Source organism: Phyllostomus discolor, chromosome 5 (genome assembly GCF_004126475.2).
Source record: "Phyllostomus discolor isolate MPI-MPIP mPhyDis1 chromosome 5, mPhyDis1.pri.v3, whole genome shotgun sequence".
Taxonomy (NCBI): domain Eukaryota; kingdom Metazoa; phylum Chordata; class Mammalia; order Chiroptera; family Phyllostomidae; genus Phyllostomus; species Phyllostomus discolor.
This window is the reverse complement of record NC_040907.2, coordinates 162,454,385-162,472,509: the sequence shown is the minus strand read 5'-3', so window position 1 is coordinate 162,472,509 and position 18,125 is coordinate 162,454,385. Positions and strand designations below refer to the sequence as shown.

General features: G+C 50.9%; 1 protein-coding gene across 38 annotated transcripts in view; it reads right to left on the bottom strand.

Annotated features, from left to right (window-relative positions):
* TCF7L2 (transcription factor 7 like 2) overlaps positions 1-18,125 on the bottom strand; it is a 189,933-nt gene that overhangs the window by 66,889 nt on the left and 104,919 nt on the right. For 15 of the 38 annotated variants that reach the window (XR_004903494.1, XM_036027312.1, XM_036027299.1 and 12 more), the window contains one exon: positions 5,781-5,924. The exons of 21 other annotated variants lie outside the window; for them this stretch is intronic. Coding sequence is in view for 16 of the 17 variants with exons in the window: in XM_036027312.1 (XP_035883205.1) it covers positions 5,781-5,924 (144 nt within the window). In the remaining variant the exon portion in view is untranslated. The remainder of the gene's footprint in view (positions 1-5,780; positions 5,925-18,125) is intronic. 2 more of the 38 variants (XM_036027298.1, XM_028512331.2) reach the window with 1 other exon arrangement.

Here is an 18,125-nt window from a genome sequence, read left to right as displayed (position 1 = left end):
CGGCAAGCGTGCTCGAGGTGGCGAGCCAAGGAGACGTCCGTGAGGACAGGGGGCAGGCACACGTCTCCCAGGAGGCTGGTAGCAGAGGCTATGCAAAGACCACCACCTCCTTCCTTCTCTTCAGCTCCAGGAGAGGCGGCCAGCCGCTGACGGGGAACGGAGGGCCGAGCTGGGCCCTGGCCTCATTGGGGCTGCTGTGCCTCTCCTACCATCTTGCTCCCCAAAACAAAGCAACAAGGAAACTTTTCTTTGCTATGGCATTTTTAAATGCAAACAGCTTTGAAATGGGTTTTCAGAGATATTTTGGAGAAAGTTGGAAAAGCATGGAGCCACGGATGACAGACGATACAGCTCCTAGTACCACCTCTCGCCACACGAGCTGTGGCTGATGAATAAATACCTTTCAAATAAGGAAATAAGACTGGCCTGATAAGGAATAAAACCAAAAGTGTCCACTCTGTCTACCTCACAAAAATTTCCCTTAATAAAAATGAGTAAAGGAAGGCCGAGTCTGAGCTGAACTATGTTCCTCTCTGTTCCCCAAAACCACGCAGCTACCACCCCGACACTGCAGACACGGGTCACAGGTAGATGCTCTGAGAGACAGCAGTGTCACAAGAAGGAGAGAGACACGCAGCGTGGCTTGACAGATGGTGAAAAAAGCACTAGCGAAAAGCATCCACTCCCGCTCATCAAGGGCTGACTCTTTTGACTTGGGGGCCCCGCAAGGAGTATAAAGTCTCAAGGCTAATTGAAACTCCCCCTTGACACCATTTAGCCCATTAAAAACTGATCTGTCACATCACAGAATTACCAAAGGTGGGGGTGGGGGGACAAAACAATAATCTGTGCGGATGACAACATGTCACACATCAAAGGCCTAAGTCTTCTCTATTCATGACCTTTGTCACGCGGGACGCAAAGAAAACATGTGACTCACGAAGAATGGGGAGAAGGGAGGCACTCACAGAGATAAGAGCTGTGACGCAGCCTGTGGCGGGTGTCGGGCAGCCCGAGAGGCCTGGACCCAGGACAGGAGGACACCCCCAGCCACCCCACGGATAGGGCTCCTTAGGGAACCTCCATGCACCCTGCCTGGGCTTCCCACTTCCTCTGCCAGCTTCACAGGACGGCAGGAAAGTGGGAGCAGTGACAAGAGCAGCTATACACAGAGTTCAGTCCAAGGAACGGCAAACAACGGGGGCAGCGGGGCCCAGAACGGACCTCTGCCTCTCCGGGCTTGTTTCCCTGGGGGCGGGCACTGTGCTAGCTGTGTCCAACCGGTGTCAGTCATGCAGGGGGCGCTGCTGACACGCAGCGGGCTGCAGCAGCTCCTTCACAGATCCCCTGCGCACGTGGCTTCACCAAGGGGTCAGAATTTCAAGTTGGGCACTCTGGGGTGGTTAACTGGCAGAAGCAATTCAGGCGTTCATTTAACCTAGAAGAATTCAACAAAGAAGCTTTGCAGATAGAGAATGAGAAAAAGGAGAATTAAGAAAATGGTATGGGTGTCCCCATAGCCATCCCAACGTGAGAGTGGATTTGAGGAGGGGGTGGGCCGCCGGTCCGCCTGCAGAACGGCCCAGGGCGGGGTCACGGGTGCGTGCATCACGAGGGCACTCCGGAATGCCCGGCGTCGCCGTGTCTCCGCCGTGTTCCACGTGCACCCTCTCCCACACGAGACGCCCTGCAATAGTGAAACTCTGCCAACCGTCCGTCTGCACCGGGGCGGTGACTAAGCAGCCCGAGGGAGGGACAGCCGCTTTCAGAACTGACGGCCATGAGCAGTAGTTCTGCGAAGAGGCTTTCGAGGCAGACAGAGGAAAGTGTTTCCATGACCGGCGGTGTGATACAAACAGAAAACAATGCCTGTAACGCTGTGAGCCCATCTAGGAATTTCAAAACACATCCTTGAAGACACTGGAAGTTAGTCAAAACATGAACTCTGCCTTGAAGACGCATTTGTGCTGTTTTCCCATCCTGCTCCTCTGTGGAGTCGGGACACCTCAGTGAAGTCACATTCCAGTGGGCCGTGGACACGCGGTGGCCCCCTGCGTGTCAGAGGCCCCTGCACGGCTGGCACCGGAGGGGGAGGCCAAATTAAACCTGTCGGCCTCATGGAACGCTTGCTAACCCGTAGTTACAATGCAGACATCTATAAAGCAAATACTTCCCTTCGAATGCCCTTTGTTGTGAAAATCCAGATTTTCCTCTATTGAAAAACGAGACCAAGGAAATGAAGCAATATCTATATTTGTTTCAATGACTAACAAGCAAAAATAAAATTTCGGCCATGATGCCATGCTTTTTAGAAATCAGACATATCATAAGCCACAGATTTATAGGATGTGGTCTAATAAACCTAAGAAAAGTTTCATTTCCTCTCCCCAACATGGTTAACTCCCTGTCTATGTGACTAGCTTTGCAAAGTTAGCAGAAGTCTCTTTTTTCCCTTGACTGTATGAGTTGAGAGGTTAATAACTCAGTACCAACAATAATGTGCCCCCTCTTGAACACACACACACATACACTTTCACTCCCATATCCCTAAAAATGGAATAGAAATAGGCTCAACACTAGCAAAGGAGCAGGTCAGCCGAAACCTCGGAAGGGACCCAGCGCAGCAGCGTCTTGCTAGTCTCCACAGATGAGGAAAAGTCCGCAGGAGCCCCAAGGAGGAAGGAAACGAGGAGTAAGGGAAGGACCGGGACAAAGAACTTTTGAAAGGGTTGCTCACAAGCATTTCTGTGAAAATGGTATTGACTAAGCAATTACGGGGAAAAACACTTTCTTTTTATCTGAATGCATTTATGCCATGGGTCACACCCTTTTATTGTCACCATTAAACAGGTTAATAGCCCCAGTGTAATGACTCTGTGGCTGGCTCCGAAACGCGCACGGGAACAGCTAACTGGAAAGGAGTGAGTCACGCCTGCCCAGGTAGGTGTTGACTTTCTTAGTCATATTTACTCAACTGGTCAACCAACCTAACTCCCTCGAGGAGAGAAGTCCAGGGTTAGAATCGAGCTGAGCTGCAAGGGAAGAGGGGGAAGGGACGGTGGAAGTTGAAAGGGGAGGGGGTAAAAGTACCCCGAATGCAGTCCTTGCGCAGCAGAAGCGGGACTCGGGATGCCCTGAATCAGACGTTCTGTTCCCGCTCCGGGGAAGGCTGGGGCGTTGACCACCACCCAGCACCTTCTCCTTGAGCGAGGGGAAGACGGCTGGTGTGAAGGCTCCAAACCAAGGGCCACTCCTGCCAGGGTCTTCCATGGACAGCTTCGCCCCTTCACTCGCTGTGTGATCTTAAGCAAGTTGCTTGACCTCCCTGTGGTTCTTCGCACGAAGGGAATGATCAATCATGACACCTCCCTTTTAGAGTCACTTTCAGGTGGTGAAGACCTAACGTAGGCCACTAACTTCCAGAAGTGCCTGAGCCATAGAGAACGCCGTGTTAAACGGCACTCTGCAGTCAGCATTTCAAGAGGTCCTCGCAGTTCCCAGCGAAGCATTCTGGGCAGGGCTTCCACCGCGGTGCCCTTTTTACAGACCTGAGATTGCACCCTGGATGGGGTGAAGCACTGCCGACCAAGGTGAGAGGACGCTGGACCCAAACTCAGCGGTTCCCCCCAAGCCCCCGCCCCGCTACCCAGAGCCACCTCCAGCACACGATGCAGTGGATGGGGATTGCCACACACCACCCCATTCTTGAGTAGAAAACGCTATGAATGAGGCATGACTACGTTCGGGGTAGCCTGCTGCACAGCTGAGCTACCCCAGCGGCGGCCGCCCATCACACGGACACACTCTCAAGCGTGCGACTCTCCGAGAATCTTGCCGGGGGCTTGTGCCAGACCAGGCACACAGTGACCCAGCCCCTACTCTATAGGCTTCCTCATTTGATGCTCAGACTGGCCCCTGGGGGATCCCCCTTCGCTGACAGGGAAACTGAGGCAGGGCAGCAGTGTAACTGGCTCAAGCTCACAAAGCCCGTGAATGGTGCCCGTGTTGTCTGGCCTGTTCACAGTTTTGGGATTGAGACCCCATTCTGGACGTGGGGCACCCTGAGCTCTCCTAGGAGACACGTCCCTGTCCTGAGGACAAAGCTGGGACATGGACGCAGTCACTGGTGCCGGGGACCTAATCTGTGGGTCTTGAGGTGCCCGGTCCTTCTGTTTCATGCTCCTCATACTCAAGATGGGTGCTGGGTTCTCCTTATCGACCTCCCAGCCCGACCAAGGATTAATGAGTTACTGTGCGCCAGGCCCTGTGGAGGAATGACACGCTCGGTGTGGCTGTCTCGTCCACAGTCAAAAATGAACTACCGCCCGTGTGACAAGATGAACCAGGAGAAAAAGCCTCCCTCAGCCCCAGCTGCTGCCCAGGAGGGGGGACCCCTGCTCTGGCAGACCCCGGCCAGGAAAGGGCTCAGGCTGTACACATACACAGATACCCGGGCAGTCCAGAAACATCCTCCATCTCACTCACACCTGGCCGCAGGTGACCGACCAGACAGGAAACTTCCATAAGACACCGGCCCGCGATGCTCCCAACCAGAACCGAGACGTGCTGGGGCGCATGGAGGCATCTTTGGTGTTAGGTCAAGTGGGAAGAAAATGCAAAGCTGTGCAGAGTACAATTCTAATTGTGTGACAAGGCTTTTGCAGTTTCAACACAGGAATGGGGTGAGAAAGAAATGCATCCAAATATTAAAGAGATTATAAACAGGTAAAAAGATAGTGGATGTTTACATTTTCTTCCGAATGTTTTTCTGCATGCCTCTAGTACTCTTAGAGGGCTACATACCACTTCTTAAATTTGAACAAGCTTTTAAAGATAATTTAGTCTACCTTTTCTGTCTCCAAAGGGAAGACACATGTACACGTGTTAAATACACCCCACACCTGGTTTCTGGCCTCGGAGCCCTAACAGTATCACGGCACTCAGCACACAGTAGGTATGCAATACATGTTCTTCAAGGACAAGGGATTTTACAAATAGGCTCTTAAACATTCCCTTTTTTTATAAAGCAAGCATTAGTACAAAATCATTTGCTGTTTAAGTCTAAAGAGTTACTTTAAAATTGTTATCTGCATTGACTCCTGCTTTTCTGAAGATGAAAGCATGTTCTCGGCATTCTTTCTTCTTCGGGACCACTAATTTGAAGAGAACTGTCACTCCCAGGCGCGGAGCAATGCGGGGTATTGACAACGTATTGAATTATTTACAGGAAATTAACAATGCTTCCTGTCCTTGGAGAGCGAGGTCTGCGAGGAAAGCCACTCGCGGCCGCCTGGGGAAGGTGTCGCTGAGCAGGCCCCAGCCTTCCTCAGCAGCCGGGGTTCTCAAAGAACATCTGTCAAGTTCTAAATGACTGATACGAAAGGCAAAGTTGAGATGGTGATAACTTCTTCTCCCCTGGGGGCTGAAAAGACGCCCGGAAGATTATTTCCTGGGGGTCAAGTTTATTGGGACAACGTGTCACTCGTTCCCGCAGAAGCTACGGGTGACACGGCCCGGTGGCCTCCCCTGGGAGCCAGGCACCTTGGGTTCCCCAGAGCGCCACCCTCCACCCTCTCCTCGTAATCTGGTGTTTTTATGGCGATGACAAACTGATTAGTGGTCAGTACGCCCAGACATCATGGCACCGGGCATGACAGCGGCCCGGCGGGAATTCAGGGACCGTGGCAGGGGGCCCTGCCCTAGCTCCAGGCAAACTTTGGATGGGCGGTTTCGTGTCAGAGCTGGCTCGTCTCATACCGTCAATCTGCTCCGCGACCTACCTCCAAACACCAGGGCTCCCCAACCTTTTGTAAGGAGTGGCTCCTTTTCATGTCCCTGAAGACTTGAGTGCTGACAGTGAAGTCTGAGGGGGGGTACAGGTGCTGACAGTCATGTCCCTGAGTGCAGCAAGGGAGGGGACACTGCTGCCAGGAAGAAAGGGGAACAGAGTGAGGCTCGGGAGGGAGGGGAAGGCAGTCACCACAGCATTCACGGCCCCCAGCCTGACTTTCTCCCCTAACCCTCGCTCCTCTACACACCGCAAGAGAGGATTACTGTTCCCCCCTCGAACCCAGAACTCTTCCACCTCCCTGCCATCCGGCTCGGGGATGCCCTCTAGTGACATGCTGCACACAGCCTCCTCCGCGCAGACTCTCTGTTGCCACCCTTCCCGCTGTCCCCACCTCTGCCCATCCTTACCCCGGTGGACCCCGCTACTCCCGCCTCTGGGCCTCCATGGCGCCGGCTGGCTAGCGATTTTTCTGTCTCCTTCTCTCAACTTACCTTACTGAATCTTCTACTAATTTAAACCATAGGGTGCTGCTATTTCTACCCTACAAAAACACAATTGTGTATGGTTCTAACCATACAGCTGTTTGGAGATCTGTTGTAACACCTGTCCCTCTGCCAGGCTGCAACCTTTTCAGGAGAAGCAACTACACGGACCCCTCCAGACCCCTCGGAAGATCTGGCAGCTCACACCCTGAGTAAAAAAGTACATGCTGCCCGGGATTTCTAGCCAGCCAGAGCCCCCGCGGGGAGCTGCCTCCGCTCACTGACTGTCTACTCCGGCCGAGGTGCCTACAGGGATGTGCGTGTCCTGCCGCCAGCCCGTGAGGCAAGGCAGGTGCTGTCCCACTCGTTTCACAGAGGAGGAAACTGACTCAGAGACGTTAAGGAGCATGCCCAAGGTCACACAGCTAGTACATGGCAGAGGGGGAGTACGGACCAGGTCTCAGCTAGCGCACAGTGCTGCTGCGTGGCTGTTTGCCTGTCCAGATGTTGGCCGCTGCTCTGGCACAGAGCAGAGTCACACTGCTCTGGAAGTGGGGTGGAGAATTTAGGGGTGTTCAGGGCAACCCGAGGTCCAAGAAGTGCTAATTCACAATGAAGCAGTATATCTCTAATGTCCTTTAAAAGAAAATATCTATGTCCTTCATGTTCCGTGTAAAAGACGTATGCCTTCTCTAGATTTTAAATGTTTTATATGAAGGAAAACTCCATGAACAAATTGCTCACCCTTCTTAATCCCGAATAACAGAATTCAGGATGAAGAATATGAGATTAAGCACAAGACCCAATACCTTATGTTCTGATAGTCACTGAATGGCAGAATGAGCGTGGTGGGTACTGAAGACTGGGCAACAGAAAAGCGACAGAAATAAAGGACGAATCTATAAAAAAGCACAGTTCTAGAGTAAATTCCTGGTCCTCCCATGGGGGAAGGGATGGTTACCAAGTTGGACTAAAATCAACCAAAGGCCATGTGAACTCCCCAGAAGGAAGGAGCCACACCACCTACAGCTGGTGCAGCTCCAGGGCCTTCTATCGGGGGTAGCTGCCCCTGTGTCTTGCCTCCGAAAGCCACCAGCGACAGGACCCCCGGGGTCCCCACGAGCCGCAGAGGAAGCCCTGGGTGCCCACCCCTGGAGGTCTCTGGTCTGCACAGCACTCCTTTGGCTCACTTGTAAACAGGACCGTGAGTCACCAGGCAAGCATGAGTCCCCTAGCGGGATGGGCCCAGCTTTACAACTAAGGTAATCCTATTCCACCTTGTCACAGCAGTGACTCACCTGACTGCCTCCCACCACAGGTGACACGGCTTAACCCTCCAATTGTTCCTGGAAGGAACCCAGCAACACAGAGGTTTCAATCCTGTCTGCTTGCTTTGTTTCCCGACACAATGCTGAGAGCACAGGGGCAAGTTCCAGAGGGCAAGTGCCCCAGAGGAGTTGGGAGAGGAAATATCTAAGGTTACCATGGACCGCAGCATCTTTATTATCTTCCCATGGCCTCTCTCTGCGGGGCCTGCACTGCCACCGGGGCTTGTGGCTTATGACAGAATGTTACACACACACACACACACACACACACACACACCCTCTGTACAAGGTCCAGATGCTCTTCCATGCCGGGGGCCTCAGACTCAAACTTGGAGGTCACTTGCACCAATCCTGCAAGAGCTACCTGCCAACTTTGAGGTTTGTAAGATTTACCATATTCCCAGTGTATCCTGTGGGTCGACCCTGATTTCTTCCTTTATCCTAATTTCCTTAGTTCTTCATTTCTAGTCCTTTGGCATAATATGACGTCGTATCAGCCACTTCAAATTTGTAGGTAGGGGAATAGATGTGTTATAAACCAATCTAAAGGTATATACAAGCACAAACTCATTTTGTGCCATGAAAAGACTATGGTTCAGCCTCCCCTAACAGGTAGAAACCCCTCCAAAGGCTCCTAAAGATTAAAACCAGATATCCACCAAATTTTCTGCTCAGCATCTATTTGTGCTTTTTCTCCTAATGGTACAACTTGAATTATTTAGGGGGCACCACCCCAACTCTCAAGCCATGTAGTTCAGGTGGAGTGGACCCCACCCCCAGCTCCAGGGATGGGCAAGTTTCCTCAGTCCAAATGCACTCAGCATATTAAACCCCCTTACCACGACTACCGGTTCAGAATTGTGGGGTAAGATAAGATCTATCTGGACTTTAACCTGGCCCCATGCAATGAAGTCAACCTGGAGGAAAGCAGAGCCAATAGTTGGGGGAAATGCAGTCCTGATATATGAGTTCCTGGATCCAGCCATGCCTGAAGTTGATGTAACTTGGGACTTTTCGGTTACAGGTCAATACACTCATTTTGTTCAGGGCAGGTTGAGCTAGGTTTGAGGAGAAAGAGGGTCACCCTGACTGCAGTAGCCTAGTCACCTTAGTCAGACTGACCTCAATAATCAGCCATTCACAAATCAAGCAGTAATGTGGGAAAAACTGGAGACACTCCGGGAAGAGTAAATGAAGGCTCGTGAGTTTCGTGCTCCTGGCCACGAAGACAGGGTGGTTCCAAGGTAATCAATCTCCTGGAGTAGGCATCTGGTGTTTTATGGAATAAGACTATCTGGGATGGGGAAGGGAGATCTTGAGCAACCACACACCTGCTAGAATGGCCACTCAGCCCTCCTCTCCCTCCAGGGCCTCCAAAGCCACTGGCTACACTGACCTCCTTTAACATACGGTCTCTGGAAAGCAGGGGCCACAAATACTTGTGCTAAATCTGCCTCCTCGCTTTCTCTAGAAGCACTGTCTATTTGTGACAGAGGGTTTCAAGAGATGCAATACCTCTGGGGAAGGTGGCGTGTCGAGAGAGAGAGTATGCGCAGCTGGTGAGGATCAGCTGGTTGGGCATCGTCCCGCAAACCAAAAGGCCACCAGTTCAATTCCTGGCCAGGGCACAGTCCTGGGTTGTGGGCTTGGTTCCCCAGGGTGCGTATGGAAGACAACCAATTGATGTTTCTCTCCCTCTCTCTCTCCCTTCCCATCTCTCTAAAGTCTAAAGTAAAATAAAATATTAAAATTCTGCAGTACATCAGAACAAATACTTTTTTAAAAAAAAAGAGAGAGGATAGGCAGAGATGCATGGTGTGCTGACGGGTTCCGGACACGGCCACATGGATCAAGAATCAAGATGTGTTACTGAAAAAGTAGCAATATCGGTGCATTCTAACCATTGTGTTTCTTCATAAGCTTACCCCACCCCCTTCAACAGGTGGCTGGGCAATATTCAAATGTTAACACAACAGAATGAAACCCAATGAGCTAGAAAGTACAATTTGCTCTGCCAGGAAAAATAAACAAAAAAAAAAAAGAGAGAGAGAGAGTATAGAAGGAGCTGAAAAGCATTTAAAAAGCAAAACCCTAGAAACACTAAAGCCCCCCAGAGATAAAGACTTTGTATGAAATAATGTTATTCAGACCCAATCCAGCCAACAGCTGCTGACTGTTGGGAGAAGTCTGAGCTTACCTTAAAAGTTTTCAACTCTGTGTCAGAAAAGTTTGGTGTGATGATTCAGTTTATGTGTCAACTTGACTGGGCCACGTACAGTCAAACATTGTTCTGAATGATGCTGCGTTTTTGGATGACCTCAACATTTAAACCGATACAACACAACTGGCTGCCCTCCCTAGAGTGGATGGGCTCATCTGATCAGTAGAAGGCCCTAACAGAACAAAAGGCTGATCTCTGCTGCTCAAATACAAGGGAATCCCTCCTGCATCCAAGCTAGGGCATGGGTTTCTCCTGCCTTCAGACTTGACCCAAAACATCGGCTCTTCCTGGGTCACGAGCAGGCCACCCGCAGCCCGGGCTACCCCAGAGGCTCGCCTGGGCCTGCGGCTCACTGGCAGCTAATGATCGTGGGACTCATCAGTCTTCCTAATGGCGTGAGCCAACTCCTTATAAATAAAAAATAAAAAGCAAAAAAAAAAAATCACACATACGTCTCCTATTGGTTCTGTTCCTCTGGAGAACCCTAACTAATAACACACTTGAGTTTCATTTTTTTATGTGTTTTCTTCCACAGCAAGTGGGAAAAGATTATTTGTGGGTCTCTAAAATAAATCAGAATGGAGAAAAGGAATGAGTCTTAGAAATCACGTGATCGAATTCTTTATGATTTTTTTTCAATCCCTAAATCTAGACATAGCCGGGACTACACAGCTAGCAAAGAACTAAGACCTGGGTTTTAAAACTAGGAGTCTCAGGTTCTATGCAAAACGAGGAAAACTTTTCTTGGAGGAAAAATTTTTTCTTGGAGGAAAGCATCTTTGGAGGAATTAAAAGTTCATGTAAGAAAAGGGCATTGGCAAGCTTCTTTCCACCGAAAAAAGCAAAACAATGGGGAAAAAGAGGACAATTTTTAAAAATCTGGTAAGAGGGTAAAACCCTCATATCCCTTATCATTTACTCACATATACAAACATATATGTCTAAACAAAAGTACAATAAACATATAAGCAACAGCAACCAACCAGCCGACTGACCAACCAAAGCCCACACACACACCTGTAACCAAGGAAAGAGGGTTAAGTCTGTACAGGTCATGCTATCTAGTTTTAAGCTCCACCCATCAGTAACGTTCACCGAGAAGGGGAGATAACTTTGATGGGAACTAACTACATCTGAACTACGTTGTCAGACAACCCGGATGCCGAGAAACTGTAACCCGGGCCCCAGACAGGCTCCCGTTTGTGTCACTCCAAGCCCACCTGCCTCATCCAGCAGCAACTGCCATGGCAGAGCTGAGGCAAACGTGTGGGTTCAAGAACCGCGGGCTGCAGAAAGCTTGGTGAATCCAGCTACCAGAGTAAACGTAACTCTGTGGTTTTTAGGAGGTTCTGGCTAAAGGGAAGTTCCTTCTCCAAACAAGCCTTTGGGAGAGAACGTGGACCCAGCGATGCCATGGTGGACCATGAACAAAACTGGGTGGAATCACGGGGCCAAGGGGAGAAAGTCTGACGGACGTGTGAGGCCTCCCGGGTAGTCTGCTCTTTCCAAACCAAGGCGCCCCCTGCAAAAAGACAGTGGGCAGCCCGCAGTGGGCCTGGGCGGCTGCAAAGACAATGCAGGGAATGGGTGTGTGGGGGGGGGACCTAGCTACCACTCAGGAAATAATCGAGAGAGCTTTGCTCTGGAAAGGAAAGCCTTGCGGATAAATGGCACCTTCCTCCCCTCCCAATGGAGACCGACTGTTTTAAAATGCAAATAACAGGTTTCTAGACCAACCCTGGAAACGGTTTCCTAATTCACATCTTGTTAGCCACAGGAGCCCCAATTACATGTCTGCTTTTCTCATTTCTACTAACCAATTATTAGCATTAGATAATAACATACTATTTTCTGCTAATAAGTTTCCTGACATCAAACTCCAGAGGGTCTTCATGGTGCAGTCACTGAGTAACTGCAAATGAGGACTAATTTACGAGAAAATGTTATTTAAACCTCTGGTGTTTATAAAAATAAACCGTTATTGGTTGAAATGCGCCACAGTAATTGCATGAACACTACTAAGCTGAAATAGTTTGGAAAAGTTCATCGTGAAGGGAGGAACCGCACTGGAAGGCTGTAAAGGACACGAGACCGCAAATACTCCAATGCAGCGGGTTCCCACGGGCAGGGCCCATGTGACAGCATCTCATTGAGACTGAGAAGGAACAACATGAGGATTTGGGGGGACGCTCACCAGCTCCATTCGCCAACACCCCCAGTTCCAAAGTGGCACTCGCCCCCAAGGTGGCATCCCCAGAAGGAGTCACGCTATAGCCCCTCGGATGCCGTCAGCAGCCACCTCTGATGTCAGTGGGCATGTGCCTCAGGCCATCATAAGGGTGCTGCCAGACTCGGGTAATGTGGCAGAAGGCAGCGGAGACACGGCCTGGGCCGGTTGTTCTGTAACTAATTCTGTCACTACTACGGTATTTGGGGTTGTGGAAGGGCTAAGGGATCTGAGATACATTCACCCAAGGCTGTCTTCTTCCATCCCAAACATTTGTATCTTTGCTAGGAAAAATCAGGTGGAAGAGAACCTTGAAAGGGAAGGAAAAAAATGCTGTGTGTGTGTGGGGGGGGGGGGGCACACGCATGTGAGTGTATGGAGGGCAACAGAGACAGGAGACATGGGAGCTGAAGAAGTCACCGCCGTCTTGCTCCCATTCCTGCCCACCGCTCAACAGGTGGGCCCACCTGTTAGGGTGCAGCACCCAGAAAAAAAAAATAACTCACGTATTCTCATTAGATGCCTCTGAAGAGAACCCGAGTTTTCAGGGTTCCCGTAAAAAATACTAAGGGCTCCCTGCTTCTTAAAGTGAAAATCACTTTCATATGTCTGACATGTGCAGCCAATAAAAAAAAACATTCAGGTTTTCCCTGAGAAGTTTCTCCTCAACATGTTTGGGGGCATTAGTGCCCAAAACAGTGCTGGAGGGTAGCAACCAGAGCTCTTACGGAGCAGCAGGCCCAGGCTGGCTCCGCCCCACAGGGAGGCTCCGCCTCCACAGGGGGTGAGGAACCCCCCCCCACCCCCCCCCCCACCCCGTGGCAAATGTGGACGAAGAGAATTTTCTTTCCTGTCTCCAGAATGTAAACATTCCTGGGCCTCTTAATATTTACATGTGAAACCAACACCCAGAACAGTAGTAATAAGCAAGCAAACCAAACACGGCACAAAACGACACCCCGGGCTGGAAATCACCTCATCTGATCACAATCTCTGGATGCCACTAGAGCGGAGGAGAAAATGAAGGCGAGGGGAGAGGGCCTATCGGGAACAAGTTTGAGTCACTGGAGATAATGCCTTAATCCCCAGGCCAACTGCAGGAAAGGCCCTAGCAATAGCTACTGCTTGTGCAGATTACAAGGTGCTTCCAGGAGACTGTGAACTCCGAAGTCGCCATTATCCAAAGTTTAGTTCCAGGTAGAGCGTGTTGAGGTAAGTAAATACGTGTTCAAATGTGCAGACAATGCACAGACTTGGAAATTTTGGCCCTGTAACACTATTTACTGTAAGAGCGTTTAACTTCCAATAAATGGGAAAGGTTCGTGTTAAAAATTAAAACAAATATGGTCTAGCTTCAGATTTTTTAAATTCTGAAGCTTGCCCATCAACCCACAATGGATCGATGAAACATGATCTACCTACACACTGGAATATTACTTGGCAATTGAAAAGGGACAGACCGATGATACATACCATAGCTTGGATGAACCATAAAACATCATGCTAAATGAAAGACACCAGTCACAAAGGACCACGTGTTCCAAACAGGCAAATCCACAGACCGACGGTCGCCAGGGGGCGAGGGGAACAGGAAGAGTGACAGCTAACGCAAAAGGAGTTTCTTATGTGGGTGATGAAGATGTAACCTTGACTGTGGTAACAGGTGCAAAATTCTGTAAATCTACTAAAACCCATTAAATTTCTACTTTAAGTCAGTGTTCTATATATTATATGAACTAAACTTATTTTTTTTAATGAGTTTCAACTGGTGTCATTGCCATTATCTTATCTCTGCCTGCTTTCTATTTGAATCCTGAGCACATATTATTTGAAATAAACAGACAATTCTGGGAAGCAGGCAGGATAAAAATTATTATTCCCATTTTAAAGGAAGCAGAGGCCCAGAGAGCTTCTGTTTGCTTTCTCCTGGCTGGCTAGGTTTCCACGGGACACAGAGGGGGAGTAAATTATGGGGAAGAAGGAGTCAAAGGCCTTATCATCCCCCACATCCGGGAGGGATTGATAACCAGCTCTTGTCAGATGCCTAGAAATTTATCAGGTTGGGGTTGGATCAACACAGACAGTCTACTAAACAAAAGACATTGAAAGATGGCACCTGGATCACTAGAATGTAGTTCTTAATAGCAGGAAATTCAGGTTAAACAATTTAGCTAAACAAGCAGGGAGGGGGAGAAGTCGCCTCTCGCGTGGGTGGGTGTCTGGTGGGGTGAAAAACACAGCCGATTAGACGCGGCCACACAATTTTCACATCAAACGTCCCACGCTCCCAAAGGCAACGGAAGACCCTGGCGCTGCGGATTTTCCCAAGTTTTCAAGAGCAGTGACAGCCCTCTTCAACAAAGCCATTTAACGTAGCAGAAGGTTAAAGTGGGAGCCACACACGCGTGCTTTTCTTAATTTACACCTTTCATTTACTTCCCCAGAAATGTCATGGAGGAGCCGCGAAATTTGCGAAGCACTGTCAATAGATGGTGCCTTTTAAGCACAGGATTCAGACAGCAGAGTGTGATGCTACAAGGTAGTCTGGAACTGCACCTTTAAAACAAACACACAACTTCTAGGATGCTGGGGAAAGCAAGACGATCCGGTTTGTGGAGGGGGACTGGAGACTGTTCGATGAGTAGGCGAATGACAGGAAGATTTTGAGAAATGCGGATGTAGCGACTCCATGTTCTCTCTCCAACTAACCGGGGCGGGGATGAGAGCCCACTGCGGCACCTCGGCCAACAGAACCACCCCCCGGCTCCTCTCCGGATCACAGACCTTTGTGACGCCGGAGAAGCCACTAGCCTTTACACCACCACGATGTGTGGTTTTAGCGTTTCTCTTTTTTTATGAAGAAATCCTAGTAAACCACTGAAATTATTTTCAAGTACACAGTTGGCAACAAAGACAAAAAAAAAAGAGAGAGAGACAATTTAAAACATACACTTGCAAACCGAGGTGTCATTTATTTTTAAATAGTCTTTCCTACATCTTAGTCTGTGCTTCCCTTCCAGGAAGAAAGGAAGGAGGCTTGCTCAATAAACACGTGAAAGCAGGATTTCTCAATTTGGACACTACTGACATTTTGATAATTCTTTGGGGGGAAGGGGGGGGGGCCCACCCACGCAGCATTTTTGGCCTCTACCCACTAGACGACAGCAGCATCCCCTGCCCAGCCGTGACAGCCAAAAGATGCATCCCGACACACCACCTGTCTCCCAGGGAGCAAGTCACCCCAGGTGAGAACCAGGGAGTGAAAGGTAACTGGCCTGAGAGTCTTCCTATGACGTGGACCGATACCACCGAGGCCCGAGGCTGAAAACGCACCCCGATCATGGCCAGTAGCTGCACCGCATCTTCCAGCCCCAACCAAACCCTCCACCGGCAACCCAGAAACCCAGCAAAATATAGCAACGACGGAAACGTCCCTACAAGCCCCCAGCGACGAGTGCGTAGTCTTAGCTATGTGCCCAAGGCCCGTGGAGCCCCACAACTCTTTTCAGGGTCCCGAATGTGGCCCCTCACAAATGCACGAAGTGACAAGAATAGCGAGGCTGGTATGGTTTAAGGGGCGGGGTATGTGAGGGTCTCTCAAACATCGCAGAGAGCTGTAGAAATCTGCTGATCTATAACAGATATCCCAGGCACTCAAGAAAACTCCAACCACCCCCTTTTCTAAGTTGGGGGAAACTGTTGCTAGGCAGTCTCCAGGCAAAACAATGATATTTTATCTCTAATCTCCATAATGAAAGGGTCCAAAGTGCAAATTAAAGAAATGAGCCCAAGTCTAAATCCAGAATGTTCTGCCTAAAGTTTAAGTCCCAGTATCTGAGATCCAAGATTACACTGTGCTCAAGGAAGAGAGGGGCCGGCCTCGACTCGGGCGCTGACCTTTGGTGGCTTAGTTGGCCTGCCCACCAAGGCGCCCTGTGCACTAGCTCTGCTGACCGGCCAAGGCCACTCCCAGCGACGCGCACAAGGAAGAGGCCACAGCAGCCCCAAATGCAGGAGAGCCAAACCACAGACCCACAGCAACACTCCGGGGCCTCTGGTCCAGAGCAGAGGAACGCTACCACGCATGCACCGTGGTTCCTGGGGTGTGGTTTGTTTTCTGGACGCGGAGAGTCATCCACGCCGCGGGGAGGGGCACAGTCTGCTAGGTGACTCACCCTGCGGCGGACAGGTTGGCAGGTTGGGAAGGGAAGGCTTTAGAGAATGAAAACAGGATCGGGAAGCTGCTCAGAAGGGTAGAGTCAAGAACATCATGTGACCCATTTAAATCCAAACACCCTCGTGGTCAACAAAACCTAGGCTTTCGGGGTCAACAGTCCCCATAATGGTAACTGAACGGTTCTTTCTCTACAGACCCCAAGTGGGACGGGAGCCGGGATCTCTGCCTGCTCCGAGCTCTGGACTGGACAGAGGCCTGCTCGGAAGAAACCAGCAGAGGTGGACGGCCAGGGACGCCTGCTTCCCTGCGGGAACACAGCCAGTTGCCAGCGTTCCAGGGGCCACATCCACCCTTGGGGACATGAACAATGCAGTCACTCCATCCAGCTCAGGGGCCGGGGTCATCACTCGGCACTTAACCCCTGAATTTACTAAGAAACCTGGAGGAGAACCCTGGCCTCTGCATTCTCACCCCACACCCACCCCGCGGCATTATTACCAGCACAGATTCAGGGAAGCACCACTTCCTGCCTCTCTTCTTCCCAAAGGGCAGACGAGAAACAAAACACAACAAGAGAGCGAGAGAAGAACCAGGCTGCGAGCACCCACCAAGTCGCCTGCTCGCGCCACAAGTACAAACGCTGCCCCCCCCTCCCCCGCCAGCCTTTCTGAGCATGAACAGCATCTGCATTGGCTCCTTTTATTTGGTGGCTTATAAGCAACTGAGTGGTCTGCAGAGCACTCTCCCCATACACGAAGGGCAATTTGTCTGAAGAGTCACCCCCTAGGAGGGCGTGACTGAAGCGGGCTGTGGTGACTCCAGGATCCACACATGCCCTGGCCAGCAGCCCCCTGACCCCGATGACCCCGCTGCTCATTCTGGGAGGGCTGACAGTCCTCTGGGGAACCACGTCAATGTGACGTTCCTGACGGGGCTCACACCGCCCCGCGGTAAGGGCACCTGGTGTGCCAGGCTGGCGGGGACACATCTCCACGGGGGGACAGGCCGAGGAGGCCAGTGGCGGCCGGCTCGCACGCCAGCTGCCCGGCTGTCTCAGGTTCACCTTTGGTTCCAGCACAGGCACTGGCAAGTTTGGTCCCGTGCCCTGTGCCAACACTGATAGCTCCCTGCCGCGGCCACACCGGGGGCAAAACAGAAAAGATTTTGCTCTCCCGAGGGTAAACCAGGGGAGAAGAGCCAGGGGGCCCCGGAAGGGGGCGGGGCATATAAGAGGAGGGGTTCCCTGAAGCCCCCAGGAGGCCCCTCTCAGCATCAAGGGAATCAGCTGCACATTTCCGTGGCAGTTCTGACATCACCACAGACAGACACTTGAGACTCTCCTGCCCAGCACACCCTCAAAGCAGGCCTTCCCCCCCCCCCCCCGGCAAGTGAGCACCCGGGGACATTCATTTCCTAAGGGTCCTAGTCCCTACGGCCCCAGCCCCTCTCCTGCCAACACCAGAGTCACCAGGTGTTCAAAGGGGGAACCCGTTCCACCCCAGGTCCAGTCCTCACCTACCAAACACTGCACTACCCATTCTGGCATGCTCTTACTACTCGGAAAGTCTGCGGGGTGTTTCCATCTTCTGGCTTCTTGTAACTGGTGACACAGAGCAGAGGGAAGCAAATGACACTGAATTCCAGAAGGTCAAGCCTGGGAGGACACCTCGGGCAAGTTTCCACCAGAAGTTCCTCAACCTGCTGAGTGAAACGAGCCAATCACAGAAGACCACCTGGTGTGCGGGTGGTCCCATGAACTGTCCAGAACAGGCAGGAAGCACGTGGTTGCGAGGATTGGAGGGAACCGGGGGAAATGGAGAGCGACTATTAAAGGGTATGGGGGAGTTCAGGGGAGGGGGTGGAAATGTTCTAACACTCACTGTGGTGGTGGTCACCTGA